The 24,643-nt window shown below is 38.2% G+C and overlaps 1 protein-coding gene across 1 annotated transcript in view; it reads right to left on the bottom strand.

Annotated features, from left to right (window-relative positions):
* The window catches only part of TPO (thyroid peroxidase), a 69,740-nt gene extending 51,319 nt beyond the window's left edge, over window positions 1-18,421 (bottom strand). Inside the window, exons 1-4 of the mRNA XM_050950734.1 lie at window positions 18,370-18,421; window positions 17,469-17,562; window positions 13,849-13,933; window positions 2,741-2,910 (exon numbers count right to left, since the gene is read on the bottom strand). Of these exons, the coding sequence (XP_050806691.1) occupies window positions 2,741-2,910; window positions 13,849-13,933; window positions 17,469-17,562 (349 nt within the window). The 5' untranslated portion in view covers window positions 18,370-18,421. The remainder of the gene's footprint in view (window positions 1-2,740; window positions 2,911-13,848; window positions 13,934-17,468; window positions 17,563-18,369) is intronic.
* Window positions 18,422-24,643: the final 6,222 nt, after the last annotated feature.

Below are 24,643 nucleotides of genomic sequence, written 5' to 3'. Positions count from 1 at the left end.
TAGGTACTAGATCTGGGTGGTTTTATTAGAACTGGTTAAATTATTAATTGAATTAGTTAAAAATTACTGTAGTTTCCAAGATCTGAGAAGCTACATAAAACTTACAACAATATCTAAAGTGAACTGGGCATATGAAACAAAAAGGAAAGAATCCAAAAAGTTAGTGAAAAATTAGGACCAATATAGTTACAGGTGAACTGACCTAAATTCAGAAAGGAGCTAACATTGCACTTTAAGAGTGCGGTGCTCTCTTTATGATGGCATGGAAAGCTTGTCATTAACAACTACATTCCTTTATTGAAACATAATGCCATTCCAACACAACAGTGACCACAGCCTGCAACTCCCTGATCCCAGAGCCCCACCCTCTGAAGTGGAGCATGACCTGTGGTCTCTACAGCCACACCTCCTCCATATGTAACAAGAGCCACTCTGCACTTAAAAAGCTACAGGCAAGAGATAGAGCCCAGTGGCAATCAGCATTCATTGTGAGTCACGTGATTTCAACCCCTTTTGGAGCCAGCCTCAGGGTAAAGCAAGAAACTCCAGCCCTCGTATGAATTTCAGATCTGCTGGAGACTGGCTGCTCTTCTGCAAGAGGTGGGGAAAGGGAAGGCACTCAATAATTCTGCTGCTGGAAGCAGGCACAGCTCTACTCCTTTCCCCTCAGAAGCCAAAAAAAAGGTTTAGGGGAGAGGAGGGAGAGTAGAAGCATCCAACACCATCCAACAAGTGAGGAAGATGGAGAGAAGGGTGCCGAAAGAGTCCAACAGCTCAAGATGGCTCTGATCCTGCCCCCTTTTTCCCTCCTGGGTCAGTCTGCTCTCCTCTCACATGAGTCTGGGAATGGGAAGAGGGGTGAAGAGGACCTTAATGCAGCTGCCCAGCCCCCAGGCTGGGAAAAGAGGCGTGAAGAACCCTTATAACTGAGTGAGCATCATTGGTGATGCTGGGGAGCTCGTGGCAGATGTGGGGCTGGATGGGTACAGTTGATACTGGGGCTAGGAAAGTGAATTATTAATTGATGGGCTGGAGAACGGACAGATGTGGGGGTGAGAGAGACACATAATTAATGAATTAGAATGTTTTGGGGGAGGGGAGAAGCTGGAATCTAGACACCATCAGGCAGCATGTGGGTATGTGCTGCCCCAGAATGCCACCTTGTGACCTTGGAAGGCCCTGCAGACACCCTGCCTCAGTTTTTCCTCTGAGTTCTGAGAATAATATACCTACATCTAGAGTCTTTAAGAACAAGATTCCTCATCTCTTGGGGCCACTTCATTCAGGTTAACCTCCTTTTAGTTTCACAATTTCACAGCCCTATTTCTTGGGGCTGTGTGCTTCTTATGCCTCCCCTTCCTGGCCTGTAAACTCTGCCTTCAAGTCTGGGGACTTCACAGCCCTCCTTCTCGGGGCCTGTGTGAGTATGTCTACTGGGAGCGAGCCTCTCAGCCCAGGCAGGCAGACTCAAGATAGCAGGGCTCCAGCTAGCATGCCATAAATAGCAATGCAGATGTTGTGATGTGGCCTAGAGCTAAGGATCTCAAAGCCAATCAGGTCAGGAGGTAGGCTTGTGCATTCCACAAGAGGGAATTACAGCATAGCACTTCAGTGTGCACTGCTATTCATATCCCCATATTTATTCTGAACTGTGGGATAGCGTAGACAAGCCCTTAGTTTATGTGTACGGCATGAATTTCCGAAGAAAAGACCTGAGAGGGATAACTGCAGTGCTTGATGTTTGTTTGCAACAGTCTATGTCTTCCATCTCTTGAACAATAAAAAGAAGTGCATTTATAATACTAAGAAAGAAAATAGATATTATTACAATTTTATTATTTATAGAGATGATATTAAGTCATGACATATTTGGATCTAGGTCTGAATTTCAAACATCCCAAATGCCAGGGGGGTTTGGCCCATCTTCAAATAAAATATTAACAATAATGTTGTATTACTTAGACAACTCTCCAACTTTGCACTTTCCAGTGCATAACGTAAAACACAGTAAAAGTAGCAACAAGGATAATAGCATATAAAATGCATAAAATTGATGCACCATGAAAAGTAAAAAGTCCTTCCATGTCTGGAGGAAGCGTATTTCAGGAACTCAGTGCCCAGAGGAAAAACATACAAACAGTACCCTTCTGTGTCTGCCAACCTCAGGCTCCAGAAGGACCAAAGCCTCCGACCTGAGAAGCTCAACAAAACACACAGGACATTCAGTATATTTGTGAGATAATTTGTAGACAATACAAGTGCATGTGTATGATTGCATAAGATGCTAATGGCTAAATGCTACTGTTTAGATACTCAAGAACCATATAGGAGTACAATCAGAAGTAAAACCCAATAGAGGTAACTATTTTGTAAGATGCTTTTAAGAACTGAACAGCATGCCCTATGACTCTGTGTGGGTATGAAGAGTATTCCTGCCTGCATAAAATAAAAATGAAGCCCCTCCCTGAAAGAGGGATAGCTCAGTGGTTTAAGCATTGGCCTGTTAAACCCAGGGTTGTGAGTTCAATCTTTGAGGGAGCCACTTAGGGATCTGAGGCAAAATCAGTACTTGGTCCTGCTAGTGAAGGTAGGAGGGGGCTGGACTCAATGACCTTTGGTCCCTTCCAGTTCTAGGAGATTGGCATATCTCCTATTATTATGACACAGTTTCAATCTAGGCGATAACTCTACATAGCTCTCAAGCTATCAACAGGCATTTCTGTCTGTGCGTTGTATTTACCACTTGGACGCAGTGAGCGTTTCTGCTTCTGGTGAACTTTTTTTTCCAGTACTTGTGTTGAAGTTTCCATTCCTTCAGATGCTTGGGAAATATCTAGACTTTCTTGTTCAGGAAATTTTGAAAAAGCCAGCAGCAGAGCAGGAGCTATTATTCCCTTCCTTTGGAGATTTCTATAACACAGATGAAATAGGTATTTTTAAGTGTAACCTTTAAATATACTAATATTTGTAATTAGAGCTTAAGTGGGAAAGATTGAACCTGGGAAGATTGGACAGAGAAGGAAAACACTCATGGGCTGAAACCACAATACAAATCATAGTGTGTGTACACATATTGGAAATAGTTAAAGATTTAGAAATACTATATTTTAGGAGAGAACCCAATATATAAACTAAGGTTCCTTGAAGCCTAACAGAAGTTTTCTGAATATCTATTTAGTTGTTCAGTTACTCCATGAAAGAGAGTAACGTGGAAAGCTGTCATGCCAAAAGAGACTTTAGGTTGCTCGTGGACAACAAATTAGATATGACTTTGCAAAGCAATATGGCAACAAAACAGGCACGTCAAGTTTCTAAGGCATCAAATTGTAACAAGAATGTGGTAATCCCTCTGGTAAAACTGCGCTCTGAATATTGCATTCACATCTGTGCCTGATTTTTTCATCTTAGCTGGAAACACCATCACTTGGGATGGTTCAGATTAGACTGAAGCAAATGCTAAAGATATTCAGTGGAAAATAACTGCAGTAACATTCTGTCATTTCTATGGCTACATCAGAAATAATGATGCTGGACAGAGGACAGAAGGAATGTCACTCAACATCTCAAGTGCCAAATAGTTATCAAGAACAGAAGGAATATAGGAATAAACTTTGCTAGAAGAACTAAACCACTTCCCTTTTATGCTTGTTGTGAGTTGATGATGGCCTGAAGCAAAATTTGTATTACATAGGGATAGGAAGGGATACCTTGTGGACAAAATACTAATCAATGCCAAATACAATAGTCACAATGCTGCATTAACCAAACAGTGAATCCAAATGATAGGTTTAATTTAAATGTCACATTGAAGATCACAGACAACTTAAGGTATAAAATATACAGTTAAGTGCTCAATCAAGAAACGGCCCAATCAATCAAACTTGAGACCTCACACAAGTGTCTATAGTAAGAAAAACAGCTCCACAAAATGCGTAGCTGGTTGAGTTCCAATTCACTGTGCACCTGCTCATATTCTATCCGTGAAGTGCCGTAAATGCTATAGCAAGGAGCTCCCACAAATATTTAACCATTTAGGGTTTGTTCCAAAGCCACCTAAAGTAAGTGGCAAAGCTCCCAATGACTTCAATGAATCTTGAATCAGATCTCTAGAATATGAAAAACCCCTCAAGACAAGACAAGCTCAGTTTAATGATGTGTTCTCTAAGCTCATGCTTTATGTATAGTTTGAATGGAAATCTGGTATGCAGCACTTTGTTTCACATAGAGAGAAATTCCCAGTCTCCCAGGCCTTATGTTCACTGAGCTCCACTGCAGCTGAACTCGGCATGTGAAAGGATAGTGGAACTGGGTCTTGATTAGAGGTAGGCAAAAAATTTTGACCAAAATTTTATGGTTAAAAATTTAGATTTGGTAACACCAATGTGTTTCACAAATTGTTTGTTTAAAGAAAAAACAAAAAAAAGTGCAACCAATCAACCCCAAAGAATCTAAAAAAAATCAAAATGCTCTGTATTTACAATGTAAAAATTAAATGTTTTGATTTTTCAAGTTCAAAACAACTTTTCATTTTCAAATTTCCTTTAATTTAATTTTAAAATGATACAGACATGTAAAGATGCTCAAAATAAAAATGGAATGTATTCAACCCAAACTATTTTTTCCTCAAACTTTTTCATTTGCCAAAAAATTCATTTTTTTAATTTTGGTCTGATCCAAAATGATTTTTGTCCTGATTTTTTGAAATTACCAATCTATCAAAAAATCAGTTATTTGCCTAGTTCTAGTCCTGAGGGTGACAAGGGTAAAAGTAACCAACAATCTCACTCTCCGTTGTGTAATTCAGGAACAACTCCATTGAAGTCAAAAGAATTACAAGCAGCAAAGAATCCTGTGGCACCTTATAGACTAACAGACGTTTTGGAGCATGAGCTTTCTGAGGAAGTGCATCTGAGGAAGTGGGTATTCACCCACGAAAGCTCATGCTCCAAAACGTCTGTTAGTCTATAAGGTGCCACAGGATTCTTTGCTGCTTTTACAGATCCAGACTAACACGGCTACCCTCTGATACAAAAGAATTACAGAAGTACAAAAAAACAGTGTATGAGAGATAAAATTCAGGCCAGAGGTGTTCAGATGTGAGCATAGTTGCCTAAATCCCAAAGTGTTTAGATGTGAGCATAGTTGCCTAAATCCTAAAGTGTATGAGCAACTTGCACAAATTACACTTATTTTTCACAAGGCAATATTTAAATACAGATGGACAATTTTCAAAAATATTTCTCATCTGTATTGGCCATACTCCTTCAGCTTTAGATATAGTATCTTTCTTTTGCCTTGAACTAACATTTATTGAAGGCAGTATTTGAAAATTCCTAACCTGCTTTTAAACCTGAGTTACCTTATACGCCTCAGGAGATATCCCAGATCAATGAAGTTTTACAGAATATTAAATGAAACGCATTTCATTTTTGGACACCCCCTTGAGAACTTGAGTGTCAGCAAATTACTGGTAATGTTTAGTGACCTTCTGTAACAGTAGTTTCTTATTTGGGGCATAGAAATTGATTTTCACTTCCCAGCATATACAAATGGTCCCTTTTGTCCACTTGCCTGGGTATACAGAGGCACCAGCAGACAGCAGCTTGCTAGGCATCTGAAATGGTGGCATCTGGAATTGGCTTTGCAAACAAAGTTAATTCCCCCCTTGGTTAGAACTATGAAACCAGGATAGCTCCTGTGCAGTACATACTAAATAAAAATATTTATTTCTGACCGAAGACTCCGAACCATCTGTAGTCTCTCATTAAAACTCAAATGTTTCCAGGGATGTCATTTGTCTTTTTCCCCCCAGATAAAATGTACTCTGCTTCCTTAAGATATTCCTTCACCTTGAAAGACCCAACTTCAGTCATTCCTAGCTCTGGTCTGGTTCAGAAAATCTCATCTATTTTCATTAGAATTAGGCCAATCTCAAAATATTTAGCATTTAGGTTCAGTTCACTTAAGAATCTTTGAGTTTAGGGCTTGTCTACAGCTTGTCCAAACTAAATATCTGGAGTTTGTACCAAATGGGGCTGGGAAATCTCACAGGAAGAAGTTTTCTTAAAAGATTTCTGACAGGGTTAAATTGAGGTCTTTTCAGACATTACATCTCATCTGCAATTTCTCTTTACACCAAAAATTTAGGACACTTTATATACTGTACCTATTCCTTCTACTTTTCTTCATATTATTTTTCTTAACTTTTGAAAATGCCTTTGTATTCACTGGTTAAATGGAACTGCATATGCTTCTTTCTTGATTATTCTGATGCAAACTCATTGATGATTATCTCTGAAATTTAATCTCTTGATAAGATTACTTTTGTTAGGGGGCTTATTCCTTCACCCTCTCACTTCGCAGGTCCTTCTTGCATGAACAGAGAGCAACAACACCCAAAGTCCAAAGGCGCAAACAATTCAATGTTTATTTGGGTGAACTTCCAGCAAGCATGATTCCAGTTTCCTTCCTTAGGGCCCTTCTTTCCAGCTTTGACACCACAGAGTCTTGTCTGTGTCCCTGTTTCTGTTCCCATCCCCTGTTCCCATTTCCCCCTTTAGCAAAACATGATCCCAATTCCCCCATCCCCAGACCCTGTTCCCATTCCCCCCTCACTTCCTGATTGACTGCAGACTATATAGTAAAACCTGAGTTTTGCTTAGCTATACCTTAACCAATCATTTTACTGAAATTTAACTAACCAATCCTAACATATTGTAACATGGTTATTTAACCAATTATATTCCACCACCTTCATTGGTTTACACTCAACAAAATTAATTATACAGCAGACAGAAACAATTACATAACCAGACAGAGACCATGGAAATAAACATACAAAACAATACAGAAGTGAAGATTTTACAACTACATCTATACAGACATAAGGGTTTTCCACCTGTGTCTATTGATAAGTGAGTTCTTGCCAGACAGGATGCTATTAAACTAAGTTTCCTTTTACATCTTCTAGGCTCTTCCCTTTCTCTGGAGGTGATAGGAATATCAGGACAGGGTTGTATTCCTAATAGCCCAATAGTACCTTATTTCAATGTGACTAGTTTGGAATGTGGGGATGTGACCATACACTTCCCAGCTTATGGCTGCCTAACTACATCTTAGCTGAAGGCCTTAGCCTGTCACAGTAAGAGAAGGCCATTCCATAGACAGACAGTGATTTTGATTCTTTCTTTTATACCTCTATAACTAGCTAAGTGATAAGAATGCACCTAAATTCTTAATGTATAGGTCTTTGCAGACAGGCCTGAATATATATATATCCTAACAACTTTCAATGGCAAGGAGAGTAAAATCATTAAGAAAAGTTTAGCTCCTTGTGACACAGACAGAATGTTTAACTCTTTGGTGCACCAAAATGAATATTTAGCATTTGTATTGGGAAGTGAGAAAATCCCATTTCTGCAACAGGAAAAACTGACAACCAAATATACTTTCTAACAGCTTTGTACATTTCTCAAAGGCCACTAACTTTACTCTTTGAAGCAAGATACTGCATCTCTTTGCACACAGATGGGAATATTATAAGTAAGGTTGGTCAAAAAATTCAAATGAAATATGTTTCTTCTGGAAAAAAGATTTTTGTCACAACTGACATTTTCTGCAGGAAAGATCCTTTTTAGTAGAACTTTTTGTCCAAAAAAAATCTAAATTATACATTTCGTTTATGGCCAGGTGTTTGTCACTGTCACAGATCTGGTCATGCTCCTCATGCTGTATACTTGCCAGCCTGCTGTGAGGCGATCCAAGCTCTGAATCTCATATGCCCTTAGCTTGCTGGTGGTGGGCAGAGTTTAAGCCCTGTACCTAGCTTTGGGCCTCTCGGTACATATTCCAGGTGAAGGCTTCATGTCTTACACTCCTCTTGGCAGGGGGGACCCTACAGCCAAATACCTAGACTTTGGAATCTCTTCCAAAACCTCTCCAAAGGTTTGAACCTTGTGGCTTACAGTTTACCTCTTCAAAGAGATGTAGCAATGAAAACAAACAGATACACAGGCAGCCTTGAGAGTGGAGTCTAAAACACCATTGTTCTTTACTTAATAGCATGAGAAATACACATATCTATACAAAATAATGAACACATCTATACGCATTTCCCTGTCTCAGATGCCTTACCATTCTGGAGAGCTCTTTGGGCCTGGGCAGAGCTTTCTGGGGTGTCCAGGATCTTTCCCCCTCAGCTCATAACATCTCTTCAGAATCATGGAGCCTTTCCAGTTCAGCTAGCATTCACTGACTTTGGGTGGGCCTTTAGTTAAGCTGCACACATCCCTCCACTATGAAAGCATGCGTGTCTCACAAAAGGGAATAGAAAATCAGTACCAATGTACCTGAAACTCCTAATTAAAGAACTCTCTAACCAAAGATGTGGTCTGTTCCATAACTTGTATTTCTAATGTTTTGATTAGATTCACTGGCACTATATGGTTTTCCTTTGCAGGCCATAGTGCAGTGACATTTAGTTATACTAATTATATTTTAAATCTATGTTGCAGTCTATGTTATTGTAAGTTAATAAAATATGTATATGTATAGCATGGAAGAATCCCATTCACTGTTACAGACTAGGGACCGAGTGGCTAGGCAGCAGTTCTGCAGAAAAGGACCTAGGGGTTACAGTGGACGAGAAGCTGGATGAGTCAACAGTGTGCCCTTGTTGCCAAGAAGCCTAACGGCATTTTGGGCTGTATAAGCAGGGGCATTGCCAGCAGATCGAGGGACGTGATCATTCATCTTTATTCGACATTGGTGAGGCCTCATCTGGAGTACTGTGTCCAGTTTTGGGCCCTACACTACATGAAGGATGTGGAAAAATTGGAAAGAGTCCAGCGGAGGGCAACAAAAATGATTAGGGGGCTGGAGCACATGACTTATGAGGATAGGCTGAGGGAACTGGGACTGTTTAGTCTGCAGAGGAGAAGAATGAGGGGGGATTTGATAGCTGCTTTCAACTACCTGAAAGGGGGTTCCAAAGAGGATGGATCTAGACTATTCTCAGTGGTACCTGATGACAGAACAAGGAGTAATGGTTTCAAGTTGCAGTGGGGGAGGTTTAGGTTGAATATTAGGAAAAACTTTTTCACTCAAAGAGTGGTGAAGCCCTGGAATGGATATATCTTGTGTAACTGCCATTGCATTTTCACTAGGTAGTTAGTGTATTCTAGTGGTTAATGGTTGGCTCTGAGAGTCTGGATTCTTGAGTTCTATGACTGGTTGTGCCAATGTCTTACTTTGGAAAGTCACTTAAACCATCTATGCTTCAGTTTATCCTATGTGTAAATTGAGCACAATAATGTTTACCTAAGACACAGGATTTTGAGTGGCTTGATTACTTAATGATTTGAAATACTTTGAGCTTTTTGGATGAAGGAGTTATAAAAATAAGTGGCACATATAATTGTTACTAGAAATACACATCTAAAGCCACTGACTTAAATCTAAGGAACTCCAGGAATCCTTCATGACATTTAGCCAGAAATTACTGCTGAATTATACTGTTCTTAGGTTCACATGTTCACTAGTGAACATCACATTTTGGTCAAAGTGCAGAGAGCCTTTAGATCACTAGTTGTATTGTTCTCTGCTACAACCAACATGGCCTAGATAGCTTATCTTCAACCAAACTATCATATTTTTACACTTTATATTTAGCAAATCACCAGGCAGAGAGAACAGTAACAAATGGATTGAGACAAACTTATCACATAATAATTGCTGACAGTAAAGTACAAATTAATTTGAGAGATTTCTCATGGAATATACTGAATCTGTTTCCTTGCTGCCTGGTGCCTGGAGATAGATTCTTGGGTCCAACAGAGCTCTGGCTGGGCAGGACCTAAGGTAGGGAGAGCATAGGGAGACTGCCTGGTCTAGTGGATAGAGTTCTGTTCAGGAGACACACATTCTACTGCTGGTTTTGGCAATGACCTGCTCTGTGACCCTGGGTGAACTACTTCACCTCTCTGTTTTACTTTCCCACTCTTTGTCTGTGTTAGACTGTAAGCTCTTCAGGGCAGGGACAGTCTCTTACTCTGTCTATGATGAGTGCCTATAATCCTTATTGTGATGCCTAAGCACTACTGTAATACAAATAATAAATCATAATAAGAATAATTGTAATAGTAATGAAAATTATAATAATGATGATCATTTGTATTATGATAATGACAAAAACAGAACAATGGCTCCTGCCTTAAAAAACCAACAATCTAATTATATGGTGAGAGACAACAGGTGGGTAGAACAAAAAGGCCTGGGCAGCACAAAGAAATAACGAGACAATTATAAACTGCACAACAAACAGTGAGAGTTGGATCAGGCCCTAAATAATATTAAAATCTGGGAAAGCTATTTCAAAAATATTGCATTTTGCTAGAAGTTCATTGATCAGGACATGCAAGTGAATGAGGAAAGACGCAAGTACAGATTTAAGCAGCAGGTCACAACTTTATTAAACTTAGCACCCCTCCCTGGTTATCTGTCCCCTCTACCCTTACCAGGCATTTAGTAATCCAGTGCAGGGCTTACAGGGCCTCTCACAAATAGTTCATAACTCAGGGTAAACTCTCCACTGCCTTCTCCTGAGATTCAGTCTGAATCCCCTTCCCTTGTCCCACTGTGAAGGGGGCAGAAGGCACCAGAGAGAGACGTTGTTCTGTGAAGACTTCAGGTCTCTCTTTTTCCCACAGGCCCATGGTCCACCAGTGAAATCCTAGGTCTCCTTTATTCCTTTAATCCACACTGTGCACTATCCACAAGTTGTGGTGAACTAAACATTCATATAAATTCCTAGTTTTTAAATTTGAAAGTCCTATTCCTGTTTAATCAAGAGGCTATGAAGAAAGAAAAAACAAAATCAAAACTACAAAGGCATCAGCCAATTTGGCCCCAATGGGATAAATTCCTTTCTGACCCCTAAAGTAGGCAATCTGTCTGATCCAAAGCATCCTAAAACACAGTTCCTATACTAGAACTAAGGGGAAGGAAGGTGACAAAAAATCTCAGACAAGTGTTTAAACTAATGATCGTGGGAAGCAAGGAGCCAATTAGCGTCCATCTCCCTCTGGCTGGCCAGTGGACATCAGAGTGCCCATGGGAAGGAGTGGCCTATACCTGTGTACACTTCCTCTCTAATTCTGAAGCTGTCTGGCCCCCCTGTAGGTCTAATCAAGTGTACATTTAAAAAGTTAGCAGCATTGAAGGTAGCTGTAGTCAGTGAGTTTAATATGTTGCTATTCAATAATCACAGTTTTTGTAAGTATATAGGGAGGGTCTAAAATAATACAAGAGTCCAAATGGTGATATTAAATACCTAGCTGAGGAAATGCATTTGTCCATTATGATCACAGTTCAAGTTCAAGTTGAAGTAATAAATAAACTCTAGTTTTGTTCAATCAGTGTGCTTGCAGTTTTGAAACCAACTTCATGAATTCAGCAATTTTGTACTGCTGTACTTGGAATAATTAAGAGTTTCCCAATCCCACACTGAATAGGAAACTGCCTTTTCATCCTAGCAATGCTTTTCATTCTCAAGAGCTGAACTCATTTGTATTTTATTGTGGCCTTCTTCAGTTATTTATGAGCTAAAACGTGATGATTTGAGTTTCTGCAGTACTGTGAATTCCATAACTTCCAGAAATTCAAATATGCAGTAAGATTCATTTCTCTTAGTTTTTGGCTTTGTACTCACTAAAGTCTTAATTCAACTGCACCATATTCTTTTACATGCAGTATAAAGAAAATAGTTTAGATTATTAAATTGCACATACCTTTAAAGTGACTTGAAAATACAGAAGCATTTTAAGAACTTAAGAACACACCTGCTTTAGCAGACTATTCAAAGAGACCAACAGACCCTCAGTCCAGTATCCTGTCTCTTCCAAAGGCCAGGGGATCTGATGTTTAAGAGGAAAGTATAAGACACACTCATAGGGCCAAATTAAGTCAACAGCAAATCTTCCATTAACTTCTATGGGACCTATTGACCTACTGAATTGGCCTAAAGGCACCAGATTGTGTAATATTATATAAGATAGGGCATATTGCTTATGGACTTCAGTTAATGATCATTTTATGCCCTGAATCATGAAGATTGACAGCCCTGCTATTTTATACTAGTTAATGTAATTGTAGGTAGTATTTTTATTCATATAGAACTGAAGTCTGCTGCTACCGAGCACTTTGACTCTGATCCAGCAAAGCACTTAAGCATGTGCTTAGTGGATATGGTCAGAGTGCTCAGAGGCTTACATGATCAAGCCCTTAATGTAAAATGCCTACTACATTTTTACTTTTTCTAAGCTGTTTTCACCAATAACACCCTGCCTTAGAAGGTTCCACAGGTCAACCAAATACTCATTTTATCAGATATAATTTGTCATATGATTTTCAATCATTGTGTTCTTTGTATAATAGGTAAAGAAAACAGGACTGCTGATTGGTCTTTTCTGTTTTATGCATTATTATAATTCCCTAAGAAGCCTCTATTAAGAAGAACATTAAAAATGAACTTTGAACATTGCAACACTTTATATCTTGTATATCTATTATTTTGTTAACATTTTGAAAGAATTTAAACAGTATGGTGCCCTATTTGAAATTAGCTGAACTGCAATTTAGTTTCTAATGGATTGCAACAACCCAGCAGCACAACTGGCAGTACTAATAATACTTGACATTTATCATCCGTAAGGCACTACACAAATGTAAATCAAATAACCTTCACAACATCCCTGTGAGAGCGGTAAATATTATCAGTTCCATTTTATACATGAAGAAACTGAGACATCAGTAGGCTAAGGCCAACTTTTTCAAATTTGGTTGCATAGCTGTAGGCCCCCAAATCCATATTTAGGCAACAAGCTTAAGTGACCTTCTTTTATACTCAGTCTACTCAAAGAGCTGCAAGGAGCTTTCCTGGGATCTACAAATCTCAAGTCACTTTCAGCCTATACACCATATATAAACCCTGTTTGCCCAGTGGCCTCAGGGACATCTACAACTTTAAAAATGCTGGAGGAGAAACAAATATGCGACAGCACATAAATTTAGATATTTAGAGCTACCTGTACATAGAAATCACTTGATCCCATGCCAAATAACAGTACATTTTAACTGAGTGCCCCCCCCCACCATCTTGAACAAACTGTGACTGGATTGCCATCTTCACTGTTCTCCCCTGACACCATTTAGGCTCCAGCTTCACTGCGAAAAACCAAGCTATTTTTTGTTTTGTTTTTGTTTTTGTGTTTTAACTCCCATTTCTTTTAACAACTTACCTCTGTTCTTCCATTGGGCATTAGTTAAGCTACTGAATTTATTCAGTCCCTAACATCATCTCATGCCAAAATCTGCTTACCATGGACTCACTGGGTGAAATTGTGGCCCCACTGAAGTCAAGGGGATTTCTGTTATTACCTTTGAGGGAGCCACGACATCACCCATTGTTTCTATCTCACTCAGATGCTGGTAAAATATAGTTGCTATTTAAAGCTTCACTTTGGCCCAATAAATAAATGAGGTTATGCGAAAACTCAGACTAGTTTGCCTCAAAGATTAATGCTGTCTGACATCTTTAATTGCATTAAAACAATCAGAAAACACTCGTTTGCTAGAGTATTTTTTGTTTTTTACACAGAAATGCTTTAGTAGTTTTGGTAATGAATAAAATATTGCACTACGGTGCAGCATATGATATTATACAAACTAGATTGGTTCACAACATGTGAAAGGATGATGTGACATTGCATGCTCCCCTTAAGAGATATCCTTATGGCCCAACAGGGGTCACGTTGAAATTAATGGCAAAACTGACACACAGGCCATTTTTACCTTTTCAGTATATGATATATAGGATCATCCACCATTTTAACCCCCTCCTGGATAGCACTGGTAATGTAGGTATCTTCAGTTTCTCCTACACATTAAAAAATTAAAAGTTAAATTGGAGGCAACAGTCATCCAAAGAGTATTGATCATTGAGATATTTACTGATATAAACTTTCCTTCATAAAATCCACTTAATATTGATATAAGGCTGTCTGTAATTTTTCCATTGGAAGGATTTCCCATACTTTCTCATGTGACCAGTGTTGAGGGAGCTATTATTTTCCAGAAAAAGGAGATATCATCACATATAGCTGCATAGCAGTAATTATGTTAGTACTGGGTTCTTCTCTGAGTAAATAACCTCCTTTGAGCTGTAACTTAATAGAACCACTATGGGGTCTATGTGTAAACTAATTTTACTAACCTTGAAAATTCTGTTTATTTTCCTCCAAAATATTAGCTTAAGGCAGTCCCACCATACATGCACAAAGATCCCTGTTCCGCCATGTTCTCTCATTCATTTGGCTCCCTTTTTATTTATTTCCTTAGTTTAAATGGAGTGAGGGAACACTGATAAAGTACTTTGTAATAATTGTGTGTACTAGTTATACAAATGATAAGGTTCCAGCCTTCCTCCAGATATTTTGAAACTGGATTCAAGCAAGATCCAGATATTTTCTCATTTTTGCAAATGGATGTCTGGTTTTAGACCTTTTTTCTATTTTTCCATAAAGGTTGTATCTTCTGGCTCCATTGGTAAAGATTGGTTATACCATGCAGAGATCAGGACTTTTGATGTGATCTTTCCCATAATTACTGTTTCTATGATTGTTCATGGTCTCCTAAAAATTGGGCTGCCTGAATTGGATTTGATATACTACTTTTGTTGCCAATAAACCAGAACTGGCACATTAATATGCCCCATAAGTAATTTGATGGCATTGATTGTCATAATTTTATCATTATGGTCAATAGTTGTGTATCATTTTCCTCCCATGTATTTTATATTGGATTAGATGAACCCAGTTGAAATTCTGGATTATTTCTGTTGAGTTTAAGTGAGTTTGGAAAGGGGGTACAGTTTATCAAATTCCAAATCCCAAAGTGTCCTTGTGAAAGGCTGATGTGACATTACATATTCCCTGGATTGTATCTCTTTTGTATTGATCTATATCTTCTAGGTTAAAAAGAATAAGAACACTATACGAAATATATGTTTAAAATCCTGTTGTTCAAATTTCCACCCATATTTACTGGGAATACCAGGGTTTCAGGCTGATAGTGATATTCACTAAACCGCCCAGTAATATTTTACTAAATTTTGTACTGCCAATCCCCTGTCCACAGTGGGTACATAAAAAGAATTCTTACTTACAAATGGGAACTTATTGTCCCATACAAATGTAATAATTCTTGTTTGGGTTGACTTTGGAGATCTTTTTTTAGTACCGATGTTGGTAGCGCCTGAAATAGGAAATTAAGCTTTGGCAACCAACCCATTTTCATTAAGCACTACAACCAATCTAAGGCGAATGTAGTGTTTTCCCAATCCAACAAATCAGTTTTGAAATACCACGAAAAAAATTAATGTCATTTAGCTGACTGAAGTTAGGAGACACATTGATTCTGAAGTACGTTTGTTTGGACCATACAAACTCAAATTAATCTTGCAGCTGTTTAATTACAGTTTACAGATATTTATACTGAATATTTAAGATATCTTATAAATTTTCTGGCCTGATCTATCAGTGAATTGATTATTTTTTTCAGAATGGAAGTTATAGATTGTATTGAATTGGTACCATTAGTATCACATCATCTGCAACAGTGCAATTGCATGTTCTATTTCATTAATTGTAAGTCCTGTTATGCTATATTATTCTTTGTTTTGTAGTGCCAGTGTTCAATAAAGAGGGAAAACAACAAGGAGGAAAAGAGAGAACTTTGGGCTCCTCTTTTCAGTTGAAATTCTTTGGAACATACCCTGTTAATTTTTATCCTAGTGCATGGAGAATCTTAAAATATCTGTGTCTTCATAATGCCTCCAAAATCCATCTCAGACACTTGTATTTTGAGAAAATGCCATTCTATATTATCAAAGGTGTCAGGATAGCAGCAGACTTTCCTCCCCTCTGTATACTGTGAATTACTCCTATGGTTCATCTAATGTTATCACTCAGGTGTCTACTTCATATGAAATCTGTTTGATCAATGTATATCAACTGAGGAAAGAGTGCTCTGCATCTTTAAATATTAATGGAGATATCCTATTTGGAAGGGACCTTGAAAGGTCATTGAGTCCAGCCCCCTACTTTCACTAGCAGGACCAAGTACTGATTTTTTGCCCTAGATCCCTAAGTAGCCCCCTCAAGGACTGAGCTTGCAACTCTTAGTTTAGCAGGCCAATGCTCAAACCACTGAGCTATCCTTCCCATCTGGCCTTTGAGCCAGAGCATCTGAGAAGGTTTTAAGGTCTACATTAAAAAGTAAGATTGATTTCGTCAAGCCACATAACAGTATGTCCTTTTGTGGCATTGGTACTACTATTTTCAATAATTTTATGGATATTTTCCACCAAACCATTTACTTTGCCTGCCTCATTTTTTGAGCATTGCTGATTGCATAGCACCAAACAAGATTCTGATCTGAAACACATGGTGTAATTGGATTTCTGCCTCTTTTTAGTGTTAAGCACAGGTTTTAATTTCCATACAATGTTTTGCCAGAAATAGCTGCTTTTCACCAGTGATAAGTTTGTTAAGCTATATTGGATGAACTAGCCAACTGTTTTGTTAGGTCTTTCCAGGCCAAGACCTCCCTAACAATTCACACAGTGATACCAAACTGAGAGTCCGTAACCGGAATCAAATTTGATTTCCTGTTTAGCAGTTATGGTCTAGAAAAGAACAGTGTCTCCCATGAAAAGCAATGTTGTTTTTCCCCCAACTCACTTATTTGACAAAGTATTTATATATTACGTTGAAATGCAAAAGCTTCTAAGATTGTTCCCATCTTAATCTTACCTAAAGTTATAGAATAAAATAATAAGGTACAGGTATCAAAAAGCCCTGCCTGCTCATCTTGTCTACTCTCCACTATGGCAGAAGTGCTCTTCATTCATTCATATTCTTGAATCTTGGTTCAATCCAGTTTTAAAATGACTCAAACAATGAGGCTTCCAATATTTCTCCACCCACAGTTCAATAGACCTTACTGGCTTAGAATTCACTGTAAGTTCTGAAGTTCATAGTAGTTCTGAAGTTTTACACAGCCTAAATGTACGGATTGTGATTCTAGATATGTGTGTAAATACCTTATGTGACTTGTGAATGCAACCAAGAAAGTACAACCAATCATTCCTAATCACAAGGTACATGAATCAGACACATGCATCACAGGTGCAAAGGGTGTTTGCTGTGGTGAATTTATAAAGATGTAATTTTATTTTTTTAAAGGAAAACAATTGTGGAAAAACTTTCACTGAAGTCAATCATTGTCTCTTTTCTGAATGGAAAAAGTATTATAAGCTAAACTACCAAGCATTGCCTGTATGTTTTCAGTTTCACCAACAGTACAGCCAAAGGCTGAAACTGGAAATAAAGAATATTTTATTTGTTACTTACCAAAGAAGATATCTTTGCCTTTCAGAATAAAAGAAAAGAAAAGAGCTGTGCAGGCCATTGTTGCTGAAACTCCCAAGAAAATGAACACTCTCATCTGAAGGAATGAAGACATTCTGGTGGGTGAAAAAAAGAGGATCACAGCTCCTAGAAGAAATATACAGTATGCACTCTAGATGATTTCCTCAGCTCAGTAATATATGTTCTGTTTTCATTAAATATGTAGTCACACATTTGGATATTACATCAAAGTTTTTTTAAAACTCATATAGTTAGTTCATTCACTTTTTCTTTCATGTTGTTACTGAACGCCTCTGGGAAACTTCTAGTTAAGTGAAATGCACATCCTCATTTGACACACAGTATGTTTTTACAGCAGTATCGGCATTTAACCCAGAAGTCAGATGACCCTGGGGCAATAGAATAAAAAATTAATATATGACCACCCATTTTCTACTTCTCACACAAATAACATGATTTCCATGCAATCTGAGATTGTAATTTTGCTATGCTTGTCATTCCACATTAGGCAATGAATCAAGTTCTTAGAGAAACCACTTCTATCTAATCTCTCTATAGAGCTAGGTGTTATCATGGTAAGAGAAATATGCTCATGCGGCAAAAGGGACTAAATTGTCTACTGCAATGCATTGGTTTTATGGCAGGTGTTGTAGCAATGCAAATTCATTTAAAACACCCTGGTTGTACCATTTTTCTAATATGGTGCAATGACCTGAGTTGAAAGGCTTTAAAAACACAAATCAAAAAATCATAAACAAATCAGTTCTGAAAATTCAGGGAAACAATTTTGCTAAAAGAAACCTGACAATAGCCCTTGTTACATTTCAGAAGTTAAAATGATTTTTTTTCTAGAAAATTGAAAGCAATAGTTTTACAATCTGACCTTTTTTTCTGTTGAGATTATCTTCTACAGTTTTGTACTTTATCGGTGGCAGTAACTCTTCTGAAATGTGAAAGTGAAGTGCTTCCTAGGGACCAGGCAGCCATATAAACTGGAGCTATGCACTAATCACTCAACCTTTAAGAAATGAAGTGGTCTTGAAGGCTTTTTGACCAAAGCTTGTTTATACAAATGTAGAAGTTCACCTCAGTGTTAGGTATGCTTCTCTCTATCATGCTAATGACATCAAATGCTACCTGTCTATCGTTGTTTTTATGTTTCAGATGTCAGTCTTTTAGACAATGTAAACTAGAGCCGGGCAAACTCATTCAGTTACAATAAGAATGTTGCCATTTCCTTAAATCATTGCTGAATTCACATTTGTGTCAAAGTTCTCAAGCAACCTGAATTTTAGACTGCAATTCTGCATCATATGCTACTATGTGTTTTACCACCACTACCCCACAGTAATGCACTCCCTTTTGTTCGTTCTGAACCATGGCCCATCAGCCTCCAGAGATAATTTTTTATCCTCATCTCTTGGCAGCAACTAATTCACACTTACATTTTCCCTTTAATAATACTCTTGCTCTACTGTTTCCCCTAAATCCAGTATTTCGTCTTATAGTACTCAACTAAAAAGCGTGTGGGGAACTTTTACTGCTCCAATATGCAGTAGGCCAATATTGGTCAGCTTATAGGCAAAAATCAAAGCATTGCTATTAAATTCATAGAATCACAGGACTGGAAGGGACTCGAAAGATCATCTAGTCCAGTCCCCTGCACTCATGGCAGTACTAAGTATTCAAGGAGAATGTACCTATGTTAAGATTTTCATTTAGAGGATTCTGAAACTTCTTTCACTGTTTAAGGCTGAAATGTATGCCCTTTATGTTTATTAACTGATGCGTATTAATGTACCATTAATTTATGTTGGTGAATTTAATATGACATCTGTATTGTGCTGCTTTTATTTGCTAATTTTAAACACAGGTCTATAGCTGTTCTCCTGGTTTTCATTTAGGAGTATTAACTCCTCATTGATACTCCGCCCTAGGTTTTAGGTACAAGTCATAGGAAGTATTGATTATTGTGGAACCGTTTGTACAGATGAAGTTTTGCATTACCATTTCCTTTAAAGACTCCTATGGAGGTCGCTAGCGGATAGTTAAAAGGATAAGATTAGTAGCCTGATAATAATTTGTAAAATACACACTTAGACTTCCTGAGTCAAGAAGTTCAAAGCCTGGCAGCACCAATACAGCCTTCCTAAAAAGATGGATTTAAGAAGTTAGCTGTGTGTGGATATTCGTATTAGGTGTCCTGGTGAAAGCATCCTTTCTTCCAGTGTTTTGTGCATCGGTGTTCTGCCTTGGTTGTCGCCCTCCCACCCTGTCTGTACACTGATCTACCCAACTCTAACAGCGCAGTGCTTTGAAACAGCACAAATACTATGGTACATTTCAGACATACTAAAAAATTATGCTAGATGTTCTAGTATGAAGAACCTAAATGGTTAACAATGCTAGTATTTAAATGGTAAATTAAATGAGCCCTCAGAGTTAGCATACTGCCTAGATGTTCCCTTCCTTGTTCTCTGACTAGTTGCAGACTCAAAAGGACAATATTGTATCTGTTTGCCTTCTTGAAGATTAGAGATTTTAAAATGAGAATTTAGATTTCGGGGTAAAGAGATTAATCCAAGCCATGAAAAGGTCATAGCTACAGAATTGTGGATTATCAGCAATCACAAAATCTAACAAATACTTTTAAAATTAGAAGAAGAAAAAAATCCCTCCTCTCTCATCTTAATAACACACTGACTCTAGATCAGGTTATGCATGAGCAGAGCTGTGCAAGTTTCTCCTAACAGCTCTACTAACATATCTCAACCATTTCCATCCAGAGCATATATAGGGATAAGAAGGCAGTTCAGGTTCCTGGCTTATTCAGTGCTTGGCCTCTTTGCACAGGCTAGAAATGTTCCAGTTAGTACCAATGATGGGTAATGGTAGCTGCTTCTTTGCTGGGACCAGGACTATAACCAGAAAAAACCTATCAGGGAAGGTAACAGAAATTTGCCTAGTAAAAATGAACCAGAAACTGATTAAGCACAAGAGGCTTTGACCTTTTGTAATTAGAAGTGGTAGGAAAGAAAACAGAAAAAAAATTACATGATAGTGTAATGCAATTATGAAAAGTATATTTTTAAAAGTGTCTTACTATGTGGTAGTGACTGCCATCTTACACATACAGTATTTACATATATTCCATTCTGACTTAATTAATTGTTCATTAGGCTGTGTATTGTCTTAAACAGCATTTTAGTAAATGTCATTTTGTGTTACTAAATTATTCTTTCAAGTTCAATTAAGTGTATTGTAAATTTAAATATTACGCAATGGTAGTAGATATTAGTATAGTGAGTAATAATCAGAAATAGCTGCAGTTTTCAAGCAGTGCTAGAGAAAGAGATAAAGCAGGGGTTCTCAAACTTCATTGCACTACAACCCCATTCTGACAACAAAAATTACTACACAATTCCAAGACCGAAGCCTGAGTCTGCCTGGGCCCTGGCTGGGGGTGAGAGGGCCTGCAAAGCTGAAGCCCAAGCCCCATATCTCTGGGAGGGGCGGGGCAAGCCAAAGCCCAAGGGCTCCAGCCCCACTGCCCAGAGCTGAAGCCAAAGCCCATGCCCCGTCACTCAGGGATGAAGTCCTTGGGCTTTGGCCTGGGCAGTGGGGCTCAGGCTTTAGCTTTGACCCCGTGCCCCAGCAATTTTAATGCCAGCCCTGGCGACCCCATTAAAACGGGGTCACAACCTGCTTTGGGATCCCGACACACAGTTTGAGAACCACTGAGATAGCAGATAAGCCCAAGAAACCCATGGAACATGAACATCAGCAATTGGAATAATGCAAACTGGCAGACATATTGAGAGATGAATTAGAGAAACTATTCAAACACTGAAAGCTTCTGCATTATAAACTCGTTCTGTTAATTGAAAAAGCACATTTCCCATCTAATGAGATAGTGCTGATCTGAAGTCATGAAAATTCATAATCACAAATGTGTGTGTTCTTGAATTAGCTTCCACTTTTTTATTACAGAGTCACAAATCAGGAGAGTAAATGATCAGTTAAAGTTAAATACAACATTCTTCAAAAGCACGGATATTAAGAGGTTACAATGCAGCTAGTCTCTGGAACAGCGAGCATTCCAGTGGGCCTTTTGATAAAGTAATAAAAACAACTTAAACAACAAGGAGTTCTTGTGGCACTTTAGAGACTAACAACACTTGACGTCACACCAAGAGCCTGCAAAAACAGAACTGCTATTTTTAATGCTCTGCTGAGTTTTTAGCTAGTATAAACTGAGTTTTGAGTATTTAGCTAATGTAAAGTGCTTTCTAGTAGGCTCTCAAACTGAACAAATGAGGTTCTATGGCTTTGCAATCTATGCCCAATATTAGGATTAAAAGGAATATGAGACTATTGAAAAAAATAATAAAAATTAATGAGAATCAACACTTAGTAGAAGTTTAAATTGGGGATAACAAATAACTGAAGGAACAGAGCAGAGGGATTTTTATGTTTTCAATGTTTCAATGGCTGCAACAAAAAAAGCTCTTAAATGTTGCACTCAAGCCATCATTTATATAATTACTAAATATCCGAAGATATAAAATGGAGAACTAACTTACCTTTAAGGTGGGAAAGATTTTTGTTTTTAACCAATTACACAGTTTTGTATGTTCCACTGTTCTTATCTTATTAAAACTGGAAAAAATAAGAGTTTTTTTATTAAGGTTTTTTTAATTCACTTTTACTTTTCAATGCAAAGGTCTCAATACAAAAAAAAATTAAAATAAAACTGAAATTTGCTCTTTGTAACATACAGCTGAGTGTTAACATACATATGCAAAAACATGTTTAACAACCCTTATATTAAACAATAAAATCAAATAAATCAATACTTTACAGCTAAGTGGGGGAATAACACAGCCGAGGCTGAGGGAGAGGGGAAGAAAGTGGGGAAAGTCAAGGAGAAGGAGATCTGTACTACCTACTGTACTGTACTGCCTTGGTTCACTATTCCTTAGTTCACTATTTCTAAAAATGGAGCCCAGATTTCTTCAAATGTATGTAGCGGATCCCTTTTCTTTGGCCACCAGGTCAGAACAGTCAGAATACTATTCTTCTGTTCTGTACATTGATTTACTTTTCCATCTCTGTAAAATCATTCACTTCATGATCATGGCTGTCTTCAGAAATTATAAATGCTGTGCTGATAAGAGACCAAAATTCACTGGCAAATATCCTTCTTTGTTGTTCTCAACTGATGTTTGATTTCTAACACCCAAAATCATTGTTATAAAGTGACAACTTTTCACAGATATTTAACTGGAGGACATTCCAAAACACGTGCAGAAGTGTGTCCTTATCTTTACCAGATTGTCAGCATGTATCCAAAGTGTTTTAATTTATTTCATTTTTGCAGTTTCCACTATATTCTAAAGTAATTTTGTGGGTGTGTTGAATTAAATGTAAATAAATCTATAGAAGCATGTTTTGCATTGCATAATACAATTGAGTATTGGGGAGCCTTTAAAGGATACTCCAGTTTTTTACTGCAGGTTTTAGTAATATCTTCAAGATTCAATATATCCTTTTTCATCAAAAAGGAATACATGACTAACACAAGTCTGGAGAGTTTGTGGAGTATCATTACTACTCAAAAATTATGCCATTGGTTCAGATAGATGTAGTCCCTTATTTGTAAGGGTATCCTCCCATTCTCCAAAAACAGGCCCAAAATCTCTGTCACGTATATAGCATATTTCCAGATCACACAATCACAGGCTTTTTCTGCGTCCCAGGCTAGAAGAGCTTGGGGGTTCAGGCCATCACACTGCACTAACTGTGCTAAGTTATCTGAGCCATGCCAGCTTTTAATAAATCCCTTCTGGTTTGGATGTATGGCATGGGCCAGGACCCAATTGTGCTAGGTGCTGTACAAATATAGAACCAAAAGACAATCCTTTCCCCCAAAAGACTTTACAGTCTAAGTAATGGGTGCATGGTCAGAGACTGACAATTGATGACTTGGAGACAGATTGGGTTAGCTTCCCTTAGAAAAAAGTCTAAATTTATGAATATGTATTATGGACAGAGAGGCAGCTATATGTAATCTTTCTGTTTTATGTATCTGTCCCCCCTCAACATGACACAGTCTCATATCTTTTACCATGTACTCCAGTACTCTTCAGGTTCTGGCTGGCTTACTGTTACTAAGGGAGGATCTATCTATTATTGGCTCTGGAACCTGATTAAAGTTGATGGGGATGTGCATATTTCTGTACAGCTCAGCAAATTGTCTAGGAAAAGTCTTAGGGCCTTATCCATGTTAGTTAGCCAGGATCATTTCAGACATATTTACAGTGACTCTGGGTATGCGAAACCTACCCTGACTTTCTGAGCAAACATCACATTTGCTGTTAGGTTTCTATGGAACAGCACAGAGACTCCTATAGATTTTGAGGTGTGACACCAGGACATAGCTCTATTAAAAATGCTATGTTGACCATGGTATCTTTCAACAAGGCACAAATTTTCTTACATTTAATGGGGGTGTTAAATCCCCAGATTTCCCAAGATATTAGTTTAAGGTTTAAAGTCAGAACAGCACATCTTAGTCAATAGCACCTTAGGGTTTTTAAGATAGATCGGAAAGAGAGTTTAAGTTATCTGTCCCTCACCCTATGAACCACTCTCCTTGTGGAAACCCATGGGAGCGGGGAGTAGAGAGACAAGCAGTCCTAGATGCCTAATGAAGATCATTTGATTACCTTGCAGAGACCACACCAGCAGCCAGACATCCATGGAGTTATGGGATGAGTGTAGAAAGGGTGAAATGAGGAACTGATGGGATGCATTGCCCACCTCATCTGTCAGAACTAGTGCCAGCATGTCCAACACACTCATTAGGTTATGAAGGTCAGGCAGGAGGAAGGGTAAAGAAAGAGTAGTGGGGTGACATGAAGGGATACCAAGTAGAAGACAACAAAAAGAAAAAAAAACAAACAAATTATAACTATAACAACATATTAACTTTATGTGCTTGGCACCACCTGGGAATGATGCCATCCCTTACCAGGCATTGAAAAGAGCACTTCTAATTAATAACTAAAACTCTCTTGAATTCCAGGGCACTGGCCTAGGCAAATCCCATGTGATGACTGGTGTATGTGTGTATTGCCTTCCTGCTTCTAAGTCCT

This window comes from Gopherus flavomarginatus, chromosome 4, assembly GCF_025201925.1.
Source record: "Gopherus flavomarginatus isolate rGopFla2 chromosome 4, rGopFla2.mat.asm, whole genome shotgun sequence".
NCBI classification, from domain to species: domain Eukaryota; kingdom Metazoa; phylum Chordata; order Testudines; family Testudinidae; genus Gopherus; species Gopherus flavomarginatus.
The sequence above is the reverse complement of the archived record's forward strand: the minus strand, read 5'-3'. Positions and strand labels throughout refer to the sequence as shown.